General features: G+C 41.8%; 1 protein-coding gene across 2 annotated transcripts in view; it reads right to left on the bottom strand.

The window, feature by feature from the left end:
• The window catches only part of USH1G (USH1 protein network component sans), a 93,060-nt gene extending 79,244 nt beyond the window's left edge, over positions 1 to 13,816 (bottom strand). For both annotated transcript variants that reach the window (XM_077251492.1, XM_077251493.1), the window contains exon 1: positions 13,541 to 13,816. In XM_077251492.1, coding sequence (XP_077107607.1) covers positions 13,541 to 13,704 — 164 coding nt within the window. In that variant the 5' untranslated portion in view covers positions 13,705 to 13,816. The remainder of the gene's footprint in view (positions 1 to 13,540) is intronic.
• Positions 13,817 to 14,222: the final 406 nt, after the last annotated feature.

Here is a 14,222-nt window from a genome sequence, read left to right as displayed (position 1 = left end):
TTGCTGGGGAGAACATTTCGCTTGGTGACAGATCACTCCCCTCTCACATGGATGAGTCAAGCTAAGGAGAGGAATGCACGAGTCACCAGGTGGTTTCTGTCCCTGCAAAATTTTACATTTTCAGTAGAACATCGGGCGGGCAGGCAGACTACAGGGGAATGCAGACGCCCTGTCCAGAGTCCACTGTATGTCATGTGTCCACCCCCATAGAGTTGAACAAAGGGGGGAGGTATGTGGTGCAGTAAAAGGTGTAGTGCTGGACGGAAGATATATTTCTCCCAGCAGGATAAGTTTTGGCCTGTTATTTTCCTAAGGTTGAGGACCTGCAGTGATGTCACAATCACGTGATCAGCCCATGTGATGGGTACCTCACCTGTGGGTGTGGCTATAGACAATGTAATGGAGTTTCTTTTGTTTGGGACATGTTGTTCTGTGTGAGGAGCTAGGCTGGAATGAGCCTGAACTGTTTTTCTCTGCCACATATGCTGCAAAGGTTGGTGACAAGACTGTTAGCAACCCTGGGAATGGCACCTGGCGGAAGCCGCTGACCTGGCAGCCGCTTAATTAAGCCCGTCCCGTGCAAGGGTGAGTCTGAGACCAGTGGTTCTCCAAGCTGGAGTATGTTTGTGTTTTTCTCTTACTTTCTGTCACGGACTGTTTAAAGTGACAATAAACCACTGACGTTTGGACTGAAAGCCTGTATGTTGCCTCATTACTGCGGCCCTACCACTGCTCACCAGAGCAAATCCCTACATGGCCTACCCTTTTTAGTCATGAAAGTTGCAGTTTACTTCCAGTCAATTTGTATATAATCTGGAAAGAAAAAAATAATATATTTATTATGCATCGCTTATCATTTTGCACAAGGCATTACTGACATTATCACTGTCCCCATTGGGGCTCACAATCTATATATGGGGAGACGTGTTCTTCTTTCACTGAGTGTTGCTGCCTGCTTATGATTGGTCGGCATCACACAGGGAGAAGCAGCACACGCCCCCAGTGATAATTTATTGATAACATCCATTTGGACTTAAAAAATTGAACTCGTTAGTTGTCAAATAGTTTGATTTCTAATATCTCCACAATGGAGAGACAAAAAAAACAATGTTTTATTCTGCTTTGTGGCCACTATTACATGATTTGTCCAGTTCAACATGAAACACCTGGTGAAAGGTCTTTTTTCTCAACAATTTCTGATAGGAGAATTTATCCGTGATAGAATTTATCTGTGACAACTGACATGGCTGCATTTCTTGTTATCGACTTTATAAAATTACTCTAACAATTAAAGGGAATCTGTCAGGCGAATCATGCTGCCTAAACTGCAGGTAGTATGATTTGCCGCCTGGAGACAAGATTGCAACCCAGTATATTTTAATCTGAAACCTTCTGGCATTTGATGATTCACTCGGGGACCATAGCGGAAGACCAGCCAGACTGACAGGTCTCTCCCTTGTGTGTTCATATGAAGAGATCTGTGAATCACCTGGAGAAGGGCTGGGAAGAGCTGGACATGTTTCATTGCTACCTACAGTCCCCAGCCAGATGGGTGCAATTGTAAGGAGGTGGCGGGGACCCTCACGTGCCTTCTCTCTCCTGGACGCTGTTCGCACGGTTACATGCGGCACTTCATTGTTATTGATGTGATATGTAATTATATACTGTGATGTTATGAACTGTTTGTAGGATTAGGGCTAGAATAGGATCTTAGGTGGTATAGGACAAAAGTGGGGTAGAATGGAGGGGGCATATTAGTTATAGAAGACAGCATAGAATAGAGTAGGAGATAGGCAGCACAGGGGTTAAGTAATTGGGAGGGGCAGCATAGCGCAGGGAAGTGTAATCAGGATACTTCGTGATTTGAGGCAGAAGCCGGGGCAGCCTGCCCGAGGGCAGGTCGTCTGAGCAGAAGTGGAGCAGAGTGTTACAAGCTGTGGGGATAAAGCTGTTGTTGCAGTAAGGGGCCATAGGCTGAAAACAGTGCCGACGGGCACCAGCTCGACAGGATCATCCCCAAGGAGTAAACAAGGTTTATGACTGGGGCGGGAACAGCTGAGATAGTGTTTCCGGCACCTCTCCCCACTAGAGCCGGACGAGGGGCTGACAGGGAGCTGGTGACGTGGAAGGCACAGTTGGGACACGGACTGTCCAAAGAGGCTGCCTGGATGGCAGGGAAAAGGAAGGCACAGACAGGACAGAGTTTGACCAAAGGTATGGCAGCGAATGCCGGGAAGAGAGAGAAATTGCAGAAAGAATAGAGTCTGCCCGGAAGGCAGGGAAAGTTCAGGATATGTGGTTCTGTTATGTGTGAATTGTGCTGCCAATCTGTTGAAAGTACTGCTGTCCAGTAAAGTTGAGTTGTTTGAAAAGACTTGTGACTCTGAACCGTTTTGTGAAGCCGAAGTGACAGCACCTGAGAAGAACCTTGGCAGTGACCATAAATGTTTTGCAGCGCACACTGTACACACTGCAAGAGAGACATTACATTTCATCTGTGGGGCGCCAGGGTGTGGGAACCATACAGCCAACTGCAATGACTACCACCTTGGCTGCCTTTCAGAATTGGTGTAGTCAGCAGGATTGTGATGCCTTGTGTACAGAGCGCGGAGGAACCTTGAAGACAGCAAAGATGACGCCGAACACTGACAAGAAGATGACGGTCAGTAGAGCGAAAGCTGAGAGTGGTGATGCCCACTATGGGCGTCCTAAATGGAAAAGGGCGTGAAGATGGAAGATACAGTGGCCTGAGCTGAGGCTGTGTTCAATAGTGACTGATGCCTGCCTGAGATGGGCGCGGCAGAAGAAGAAGCCCCAACCCCTGAAGCAGAATCTGAAGGAACAGGTGGGGCAGTTGGAAGTAACTCCACCCAGGATGGGTGGAGCCCAGGAGAGCAAGACGGCATGTCCAGAGAAGAGACGCCATTACCTGACCAGATGCAGAGTTGAAGTATGTTCTTCTGTGGGGGCATTGGCTGGCAGGACTGGAAGCGGTCCGTGTTCCAGACCAAGTAGGGCCTGCGTCCTGGAAGATGGTGGGTGGAGGAGATGCAAGACCGGTTCTCTTTCGGACGACCGGGAGAGCCAAGGAGCCGGAGTCGGAATAAACCACAGAGGAGCCGAAGGCTGTACAGAGGGGAATCGTCGCGATGGTGGTTCCCAGCTCCCGCGGCAGCCATGGAGGACCATCACAACTGGCCAGTTGCCACCATGACTACCACCCTGGCCGCCTTACAGAATCATGCAGCCAGGCAATGATCCATTCTGCCCGCAGTGTGAGCAGCATGAGCTCCTGACAATTTCACTTTAAATACACTCTTATAAAGTACAGACCAAAAGTTTGGACACACCTTCTCATGTAAAGATTTTTCTGTATTTTCATGACTATAAAAATTGTAAATTCACACTGAAGGCATCAAAACTATGAATTAACACATGTGGAATTATATACTTAACAAAAAAGTGTGAAACAACTGAAAATATGTCTTATATTCTAGGTTCTTCAAAGTAGCCACCTTTTTCTTTGATAACTGCTTTGCACACTCTTGGCATTCTCTTGATGAGCTTCAAGAGGTAGTCACCGGGAATGGTCTTCCAACAATCTTGAAGGAATTCCCAGAGATGCTTAGCACTTGTTGGCCCTTTTGTCTTCACTCTGCGGTCCAGCTCACCCCAAACCATCTCGATTGGGTTCAGGTCTGGTGACTGTGGAGGCCAGGTCATCTGGTGTAGCACCCCATCACTCTCCTTCTTGATCAAATAGCCCTTAAAAGGCCTGGAGGTGTGTTTGGGATCATTGTCCTGTTAAAAAATAAATGATGGTCCAACTAAACGCAAAAAGGATGGAATAGCATGCCGCTGCAAGATGCTGTGGTAGACATGCTGGTTCAGTATGCCTTCAATTTTGAATGAATCCCCAACAGTGTCACCAGCCAAGCACCCCCACACCATCACACCTCCTCCATGCTTCACGGTGGGAACCAGGCATGGAGAGTCCATCCGTTCACATTTTCTGCGTCGCACAAAGACACGGTGGTTGGAACCAAAGATCTCAAATTTGGACTCATCAGACCAAAGAACAGATTTCCACTGGTCTAATGTCTATTCCTTGTGTTCTTTAGCCCAAACAAATCTCTTCTGCTTGTTGCCTATCCTTAGCAGTGGTTTCCTAGCAGCTATTTTACCATGAAGGCCTGCTGCACAAAGTCTCCTCTTAACAGTTGTTGTAGAGATGTGTCTGCTGCTAGAACTCTGTGTGGCATTGCTAAATCCTATACGCACCAAACACGGAAGTCAATGTCATATTTTCAAAAAAAACGGTAAATTTTATTAAATATTTTTTAAAAACAACATCAAAAAATTTTCTTTTACCAAACAATTTAAACTGTGGAGACAACATATGCAAGTATACCGCAAAATACCTGTTTATGTAGCACATACAATATATAGGGTATACCGGAAGTTTATAAAGTGCATGAGTATTATATGGCCAAATTTTCCATTGCTGAGGTTCAGAATAAGGGTATAGATTATAGGTACATATATAACTGTCCCAACAGTGGACCTACCCTCTCAAAGTATATGTGGTGGTATATATAATCTAATAAAGTGCATAGTACATTGTGCTCAACTTTTGCCACCACATAGCCTCCATACCAATAGTCTATCTGTCCTTAGTAAACAAGCCTTCCTATTTCCTGCAAAGTCCTACAAATCTTTTAACTTAAAGTAGTTTAAACATTAAAGTGCACAGTGCTACATAACCTGTATATGCGGTCCTGAGCCCCAACGCGCGTTTCGCGTTAGCTTCGTCCGGGGGATGTATGTTAACGTGTCCAAAGTAGATCTTTTTATAGTGACAGGCTAATTGAGCAGTTGGTGTGCTGTCTCTTTGCTGGGGCCGGCCATTACACACGCCCAGATCAGCGTCTGACATCACTTCCACCTACCCCCGTTCAAGGCAATAATGCAGGGGGCGGAGCTTATGTCACCATGGACACGCAGCTATAGCAGCGCAATGGTCTATGTGTGGAAGATTGAAAAAATGCCCGCTGACATACATTGTGTGGCATTGACCTGGTCCCTAATCTGAGCTGCTGTTAACCTGCGATTTCTGAGGCTGGTGACTCGGATAAACTTATCCTCAGAAGCAGAGGTGACTCTTGGTCTTCCTTTCCTGGGGCGGTCCTCATGTGAGCCAGTTTCTTTGTAGTGCTTGATTGTTTTTTCCACTGCACTTGGGGACATTTTCAAAGTTTCCCCAATTTTTTTAGACTGACTGACCTTCATTTCTTAAAGTAATGATGGACACTCATTTTTTTTTACTTAGCCGCTTTTTTCTTGCCATAATACAAATTCTAACAGTCTATTCGGTAGGACTATCAGCTGTGTATCCACCAGACTTCTGCACAACACAACTGATGGTCCCAACCCCATTTATAAGGCAAGAAATCCCACTTATTAAACCTGACAGGGCACAACTGTAAAGTGAAAACCATTCCTGGTGACTACTCCTTGAAGCTCATCAAGAGAATGCCAAGAGTGTGCAAAGAAGTCATCAAAGCCAAAGCTGGCTACTTTGAAGAACCTAGAATATAAGACATAATTTCAGTTGTTTCACACTTTTTTGTTAAGTATATAATTCCACATGTGTTAATTCATAGTTTTGATGCCTTCAGTGTGAATGTACAAATTCAATTTTCATAGTCATGAAAATACAGAAAAATCTTTAAATCAGAAGGTGTGTCCAAACATTTGGTCTGTACTGTATATCTGAAAGTACATGAAATTTAATGGTCTTCCATTTCTGATCTTACATCCAGCTTACTTATATAAACTTTAAATACCGGTACTTAGATAAATTTCCACTCAATTCTAGGATTTTTAACTCCTTAACAAAAGGAGAAGAAGAGAGGTTAAGCGGTTTCCTCTCACAATAAGGCCATGTTCACATGTTGATTACTTGGTCAGTATTAGGTCAGTATTTTACCTCAGTATGTGTAAGCCAAATCCAGGAGAGGAACAATCAGAGGAAAAGTATAATAGAAACACGTCACCACTTCTGTATTTATCACCCACTCCTGTTTTTCGCTTACAGGTACTGATGTAAAATACTGACTAAATACTGAACATGGGGATAATGCCCTTTTTCAATTTTCAGAGGGAATTGAGTTTATAACTGAACTTCTTGAGATAACAATCTAACTTCATGAATGATGGAGGTTTAGAAAATAACACTAGGCTTTTTGAAACTTTCCAGTAAGGGCTGGCAAGTAAGGCAAGCACATTATTGTATAATAAGCCGATATGGCATTATCAAAAAAGTAAAATCTATTTTTTGGAATTATGCTCCCAAAACGTTGTTTTCCTGGACCAAAGAAAGTCATAGCTGTTGGACAAACATTTGTGCAGCTGACAGCTAAACCTACTGAACCCTTCACAATTTTTGTTTATCTAAATGCATGTACGGTATTTAAAAATATTTTTTGCAGTTTGGTTTAATTAAAACTTGTAAACTGTTTACTTTGTATAACATCTGTGTTGAACTGTCTATTGCTGGCTGCAGAATGAGTTGAGAATCCGTCAGTGAGCATGTTCTGATAATCTGGCTGAGGGTTTGTAATTCTTCTGAGTGTGCTGATAAATAAAGAGTTTGTAAAAGCCAAACTGTGCAAAATATTTGATGAAGCCCAATTGCAAAAATATTTTTTAGTCCCAAATACAGCAATTTAAGTACATGTAAGAACTATATGGAAATTCATAAAATCCATTGAAGACATATTCACTTGAAATAACTAGAATGTCGTAACATTTTAGCCCATTTACGTGGACCAACATGAAAAGCTGTTCACAAGACTTTGGTCCCCATTTTGCACAAGTAAAACAACATGACTAAACCTCCTCAAATAACTAAGATCTCATACCCCTGCTCTTTCACTGTGACGTTCTGCCAAATTACATGAGGACATTCATTGTGGAAAGAGACAAACAAGAGCTCATAAAAGATGATTAATTTGGTGCCAAGAACATGAAGACTATTTCACTTTTACTGTGAGATAAAAGGGGTTCTAGAACAATTGCTACAAAAATACTTTAATGTGGTCTCTGTCCAGACAAAAGAGATCAGAAGGAACCCTACAGTTTCATTAAGTGGGGCAACTGGGGCATGTTCCCCATAGATATTTCAGGAGGCCCAAAGGGGACACCTAGAGAACCTTTAGTGTCAGCTCACATCTCACATGCCAAAATGTAATAGCATTCAGGGCTGGGACAGACATTTTTTTCCTATTTTTTACTTGCTTCAATAGTCCCTTTAGGAGATTTGAAGCTGCGATCTTCTGATCGCTTGTGCTACACATAAGCCTGCTATGTGTACCAAAAATGCTCATCTGCTATGAATTCCGGTTACAGGGCAGCGCTCATAGAAATTTGGCAATGACAACCACAGGGGTCTCCTGCAGACCCTTGGTTGTGATGCCAACCCATCAGCGCCCAGAGGATCATGAGACAGATGTGCCGATGGGGGAGATTAGTGATGCACGTCTGAAACGAGTATGTTAAATTCAGCTGTCAGTCTCTGATTTAACATGTTAACAGCCGTGTGGGGATCACAATTCCACCAGCGGCTGTTAGGGGTACATGTCAGCTAATCAAATCAGCTGTCATGAGCTGGGAAAGATGCGGGCTCAACGCCAGGGCCCGCATCAAAGGTGGATACACAACATATGACATACATATATGTCATATATTGTGAAGGGGTTAAATTACCCACCAGTCCAGGATGTTTTCCTATTGCTTCTCTCTGCTGCTCATCTTCTGTTTTAGGGTCTAATTTTTTCCCTTCAAGTACAAATACAGTTTCTGGTTTGACTTCTTATCCTAAGTCATGTGGCAAGGTTCATAAAAAAAGGTAAATATTGACTTTTAGGATTGCTACTTTCAATAGATGCCATTAGATTTCAAGTCTTATCCCTCTCTGAAGAGGCTATTTGCATATTTATATTCCCAGAGGAACACTGAATGGCCTATAAGTCATCTTACACTGGGTGGCATTACCCACAAGGAGAAACATTCCAGTTTAGACCCCCAGTCAGAGGCTTCTCTCTCAGCCAATTCAAATCCCCCACTTTGCACTGAGGAGATGGAAACAACCCGAAACACATATCTGCAAATGGAGGTTCTGATTTGGCTTCTTATCCTAAGTCATAGACTATTCGCATATTTCCCCACAAGCTACACCATGCACAGTGTTCATCCTACCATCTTGTTCTCGTAATGGCTGAAAAAGAGGAGAATTCCAATCTTCTCATACAAATTGTTCATCGGCTAGACTGGGAAGCATGGTGGCTATTTTAAAGATGTTGCCCACTGCTCGAACAATCACTTCTTAATCAATATATTTCCCTCATATAAAATAATTACTGCCTACACTCACTTTCTATGCGCGCACCTTTCTAGCTATGTTAACGCCTGTTCTCTCGGGGCTCCTGGCACATTGTTATATAATTATTGTCAATGTGAGATTTACAAAAAACTACAAAGGGGCAATGTCATTCTACAGGAAAACTACAAAGAGGCAATGTCATTCTATAGGAAAACTACAAAGGGGCAATGTCATTCTATAGGAAAACTACAAAGGGGCAATATCATTATACAGGAAAACTACAAAGGGGCAATGTCATTCTACAGGAAAACTACAAAGAGGCAATGTCATTATATAGGGAAACTACAAAGGGGCAATGTCATTATATAGGAAAACTACAAAGGGGCAATGTCATTCTATAGGAAAACTACAAAGGGGCAATGTCATTCTATAGGAAAACTACAAAGGGGCAATGTCATTATACGGGAAAACTATAAAGGGGCAATGTCATTATATAGGAAAACTATAAAGGGGTAATGTCATTATACCGGAAAACTACAAAGGGGCAATGTCATTATACAGGAAAACTACAAAGGGGCAATGTCATTATACAGGAAAACTACAAAGGGGCAATGTCATTATATAGGAAAACTACAAAGAGGCAATGTCATTATACTGGAAAACTACAAAGGGGCAATATCATTATACAGGAAAACTACAAAGGGGCAATGTCATTATATAGGAAAACTACAAAGGGGTAATGTCATTATACGGGAAAACTACAAAGGGGCAATGTCATTATACGGGAAAACTATAAAGGGGCAATGTCATTATACAGGAAAACTACAAAGGGGCAATGTCATTATATAGGAAAACTATAAAGGGGCAATGTCATTATATAGGAAAACTATAAAGGGGTAATGTCATTATACTGGAAAACTACAAAGGGGCAATGTCATTATACAGGAAAACTACAAAGGGGCAATGTCATTATACAGGAAAACTACAAAGGGGCAATGTCATTATATAGGAAAACTATAAAGGGGTAATGTCATTATATAGGAAAACTATAAAGGGGTAATGTCATTATATAGGAAAACTACAAAGGGGCAATGTCATTATATAGGAAAACTATAAAGGGGTAATGTCATTATACTGGAAAACTACAAAGGGGCAATGTCATTATACAGGAAAACTACAAAGGGGCAATGTCATTATACAGGAAAACTATAAAGGGGTAATGTCATTATATAGGAAAACTACAAAGGGGTAATGTCATTATATAGGAAAACTACAAAGGGGCAATGTCATTATATAGGAAAACTATAAAGGGGTAATGTCATTATACTGGAAAACTACAAAGGGGTAATGTCATTATATAGGAAAACTATAAAGGGGTAATGTCATTATACTGGAAAACTACAAAGGGGCAATGTCATTATACAGGAAAACTACAAAGGGGCAATGTCATTATACAGGAAAACTATAAAGGGGTAATGTCATTATATAGGAAAACTACAAAGGGGTAATGTCATTATATAGGAAAACTACAAAGGGGCAATGTCATTATACTGGAAAACTACAAAGGGGTAATGTCATTATATAGGGAAACTACAAAGGGGCAATGTCATTGTATAGGGAAACTACAAAGGGGCAATGTCATTATATAGGGAAACTACAAAGGGGCAATGTCATTATATAGGGAAACTACAAAGGGGCAATGTCATTATACAGGAAAACTACAAAGGGGCAATGTCATTATACAGGAAAACTACAAAGGGGTAATGTCATTATACAGGAAAACTACAAAGGGGCAATGTCATTATATAGGAAAACTATAAAGGGGCAATGTCATTATATAGGAAAACTACAAAGGGGCAATGTCATTATACAGGAAAACTACAAAGGGGCAATGCCATTATACTGGAAAACTACAAAGGGGCAATGTCATTATACAGGAAACTACAAAGGGGCAATGTCATTCTATAGGAAAACTACAAAGGGGCAATGTCATTATATAGGAAAACTATAAAGGGGTAATGTCATTATACTGGAAAACTACAAAGGGGTAATGTCATTATATAGGAAAACTACAAAGGGGCAATGTCATTATATAGGGAAACTACAAAGGGGCAATGTCATTATATAGGAAAACTACAAAGGGGCAATGTCATTCTATAGGAAAACTATAAAGGGGCAATGTCAATATATAGGAAAACTACAAAGGGGCAATGTCATTATACAGGAAAACTACAAAGGGGCAATGTCATTATGCAGGAAAACTACAAAGGGGCAATGTCATTATACAGGAAAACTACAAAGGGGCAATGTCATTATACAGGAAAACTACAAAGGGGCAATGTCATTATACAGGAAAACTACAAAGGGGCAATGTCATTATACAGGAAAACTACAAAGGGGCAATTTAATTACCGTATATAGGAAAACTACAAAGGGGCAATGTCATTCTATAGGAAAACTACAAAGGGGCAATGTCATTATACAGGAAAACTACAAAGGGGCAATGTCATTATATAGGAAAACTACAAAGGGGCAATGTCATTATACAGGAAAACTATAAAGGGGCAATGTCATTATACGGGAAACTACAAAGGGGCAATGTCATTCTATAGGAAAACTACAAAGGGGCAATGTCATTATATAGGAAAACTATAAAGGGGCAATGTCATTATACAGGAAAACTATAAAGGGGCAATGTCATTATACGGGAAACTACAAAGGGGCAATGTCATTCTATAGGAAAACTATAAAGGGGCAATGTCAATATATAGGAAAACTATAAAGGGGCAATGTCATTATACAGGGTAACTACAAAGGGGCAATGTCATTATACAGGAAAACTACAAAGGGGCAATGTACTTATACAGGAAAACTATAAAGTGGCAATGTCAATATATAGGAAAACTATAAAGGGGCAATGTCATCCTCTAGGACAGGGTGGGGAACCTCAGGCCCATTAACGACCCTCGATGACCTTTTATCAGGCACTCTAGCAGATTCTCAGGGCAGGGAGGAGTATTTTGATTGCCACCAGCTTATTCATTTCTTCTTGCTCTGTTAGCACACACACGCAGTGGTCACTACTGAACACTGAAGGGCATGCAATGAAAGATTGTGTCCTGACACCAGTGCCAGAGTCAGGATGCACTTTGTGGGTGGAGTTTGTACAGTCTGAAGAATGGTATAAATATCCAAATGGTCCTTGGCAGAAAAAAGATTCCACATCCCTGCTCTAGGATTACTACGCAATAAAGGGGCAATGCCATTCTATAGGAAAAGTATAATGGGGCAATCACATGCTATAGGAAAACTTTTCCAAGCACTGTCATTCTGAATGGGAAGTACTCCACAAGGGAAATCATTACCTAGGATTGTCGTGTGGAGGGTGAAGATGTTGCAGTAATGGGGTTCTGGTATATGAAAGGGCACATAAACTCCTCTGCCACACACAGAAGCAGAGGTACTGTAGAATAACATGGCAAGGCTGGCAACATAACAATTCTTCTACCTACTGCACAAAATGATGCCATTCACACATTCAGTATTCAAGACCAAAACCTCATCAAATCTGCCTGCAATGCATTTGAATGTTGTTGTTTCTTCCATTTTTTTACCCGCATTCACATGCTCCAGAATATGCCCAGATCCCCATAAAAACTGCCTATACGTGGCAAAAATCTGAGTATCATCTTTGGACTTCTGCCATAAATTTGCCATAGGTAAATCCATGATGTGTTAACCCATATAGCAATGGTGCAATACTCAGTGCCCATTAGATTGACAGACAACATCCCCGTAAACAAACGCAGAAATGGAATGTAATGCACACAGTGTACTGCCCATAGTCCCATATAACAGGGGGTCTGCCCATGTACACTTACTGGTTATATGCAGTATGGTATGGCCAGAAAGACAGTAAACGTGTACAATAAATTTGTCTTTTATCAGGCTGAACACTGTTAATTCATTATTCTAAATAGTCATTAGCGTTATAACCGACTTAAAGTGGGTCTGACACCAGATTTAACCATACAAACTGTGTAAATTATATAAAAAAAGTATTCTTTAGACCTTTTGAGGCCGGTATACTTGCTTTTAAGAACAATGTATGTCAGATGAACCCTAAAAATCCTTTGTGAAAGTTTCTCAGAGATTATATATATATATATATATATATATATATATATATATATATATATATATACTAGCTGATCTACCAATATACCACATGTTAATTTGAAGATTTTAAAGCCATTCTGACATGGGTTTACACTGTCAGCACACCAGTCTCATCAGGTATAACACATCCGGTGACAGAGTTCTGAAGGTATGTTCACACTACTTCTATGCTCCAAAATACAGTGGGAAAAAGCGCTAGAATAATGATTACAAGATGATTAACGATTAAAAATTTGTAAGGAAAAAATGACTACTGCACATGTTCAAACTTTTAAACGTCTTTTAACAACTTCCGTTTTCTAAAGACACCAAGTGGTTAAAAAAAAATAACCTGACTATTCTTTTTGGGGTTTTCCACTCAATATTTTACAATAGAAGTCAATGGAAAGGTTGAAAAGACGTCTCGGAGGATTTTTGAGTGTTATGTCCGCATTTTATCAAGCTTCAAAAAATGCTACAATTATCTTCATCGTTTAATGGATATATATATATAAAAAGGTAATAAAATAGAAGTAAAAACCAACCAACCAGCCAAAAAAACACTAAAAAAACCACAGTCAGAAAATAAGGTTACAAAGTTCCGGGAAAAAGGAAGGACTGCTGAAGAATCTGTGCCTCAAAAATAGATGTGTTAAAAGTTGGGAAAAAAGAGCAGTGTGAACATACCCGAAAATATGGGAGGCTTCTGATATAATATTATAGTTATTGATGACCACAAAATCATTTCCTGCATGAACCAATAAGTCAGATCAGATGCTAATGTCCGGCATGGACCAGTAGAATAAACACTTTTCTGAGCTATTACTGGTAGTAATGCACTGCTTTCCCCATATACACCATAGTAATTCATACACAGTGGTCCTTATCAGCAGCATGGTGCAAACTGCAGGGGAACTACAACTCCCAGCAGTTGGCTAGGCATGCGGAGACTAGCGCACAGCAGCACATGTCGGCAGAAGTGTCTCAGCAGCAGCTCACCCTCGGCTGACAATGACCCGCAGCGCCCCCAGGTGTCCGTGATAAGCCGCCCATAGCGTCGGGGTCATCCCATCCTCATCGGGCGAGTTCAGGTCTCTCCGGGTCGCCTCCTTCAGCACGTCCAGGAAGCCGTCCCGGGCGGCGCGGTGATAGTGCCCGTCCATCCTGCATGTCCCGGGCGCTGCCCTCCAGCACACAGCCCGATGTCAGCGCCGCGCAGCCCCCGGGCCTGGATGTGGCACAGCCTTCCCCGGAGCCGCCCCGCCCCGCCGTCAGCTGTCACTGCGAGGACCGTCTCTGGTGTCACCGCCTGTACACGGCACTGGACGGCGGCAGCCCCCCACGTCACAGCCCCCGGGATGGCACATGTGCCCACTTATTAGCAGGCCATGTATGTGGTTAGTAATGGCAGCCAGGACTTTATTCACAAACAATACAAATACTTAGTAACAATAAAAAAATCAATAAATATAACAATCGTAACAATTATTATTATCACTCTGTATAACCATAGCACCCAGAATACCACGGACGGGATAAACGTTTCCAAAAAGTCAGTTTACTAAGGCTTCTTTCACACTAGCGTCGGGCTCAGCCCGTCGCAGTGCGTCGGGCCAAGGTTCCCGACGCTAGCGTTGTATACGCCGCACAACGGGGGCAGTGGATGCATTTTTCCAGCGCA

Source organism: Ranitomeya variabilis, chromosome 4, assembly GCF_051348905.1.
Source record: "Ranitomeya variabilis isolate aRanVar5 chromosome 4, aRanVar5.hap1, whole genome shotgun sequence".
Lineage (NCBI taxonomy): Eukaryota > Metazoa > Chordata > Amphibia > Anura > Dendrobatidae > Ranitomeya > Ranitomeya variabilis.
Note: the sequence above shows the minus strand (reverse complement) of the source record. Positions and strands in the feature narration are given on the sequence as shown.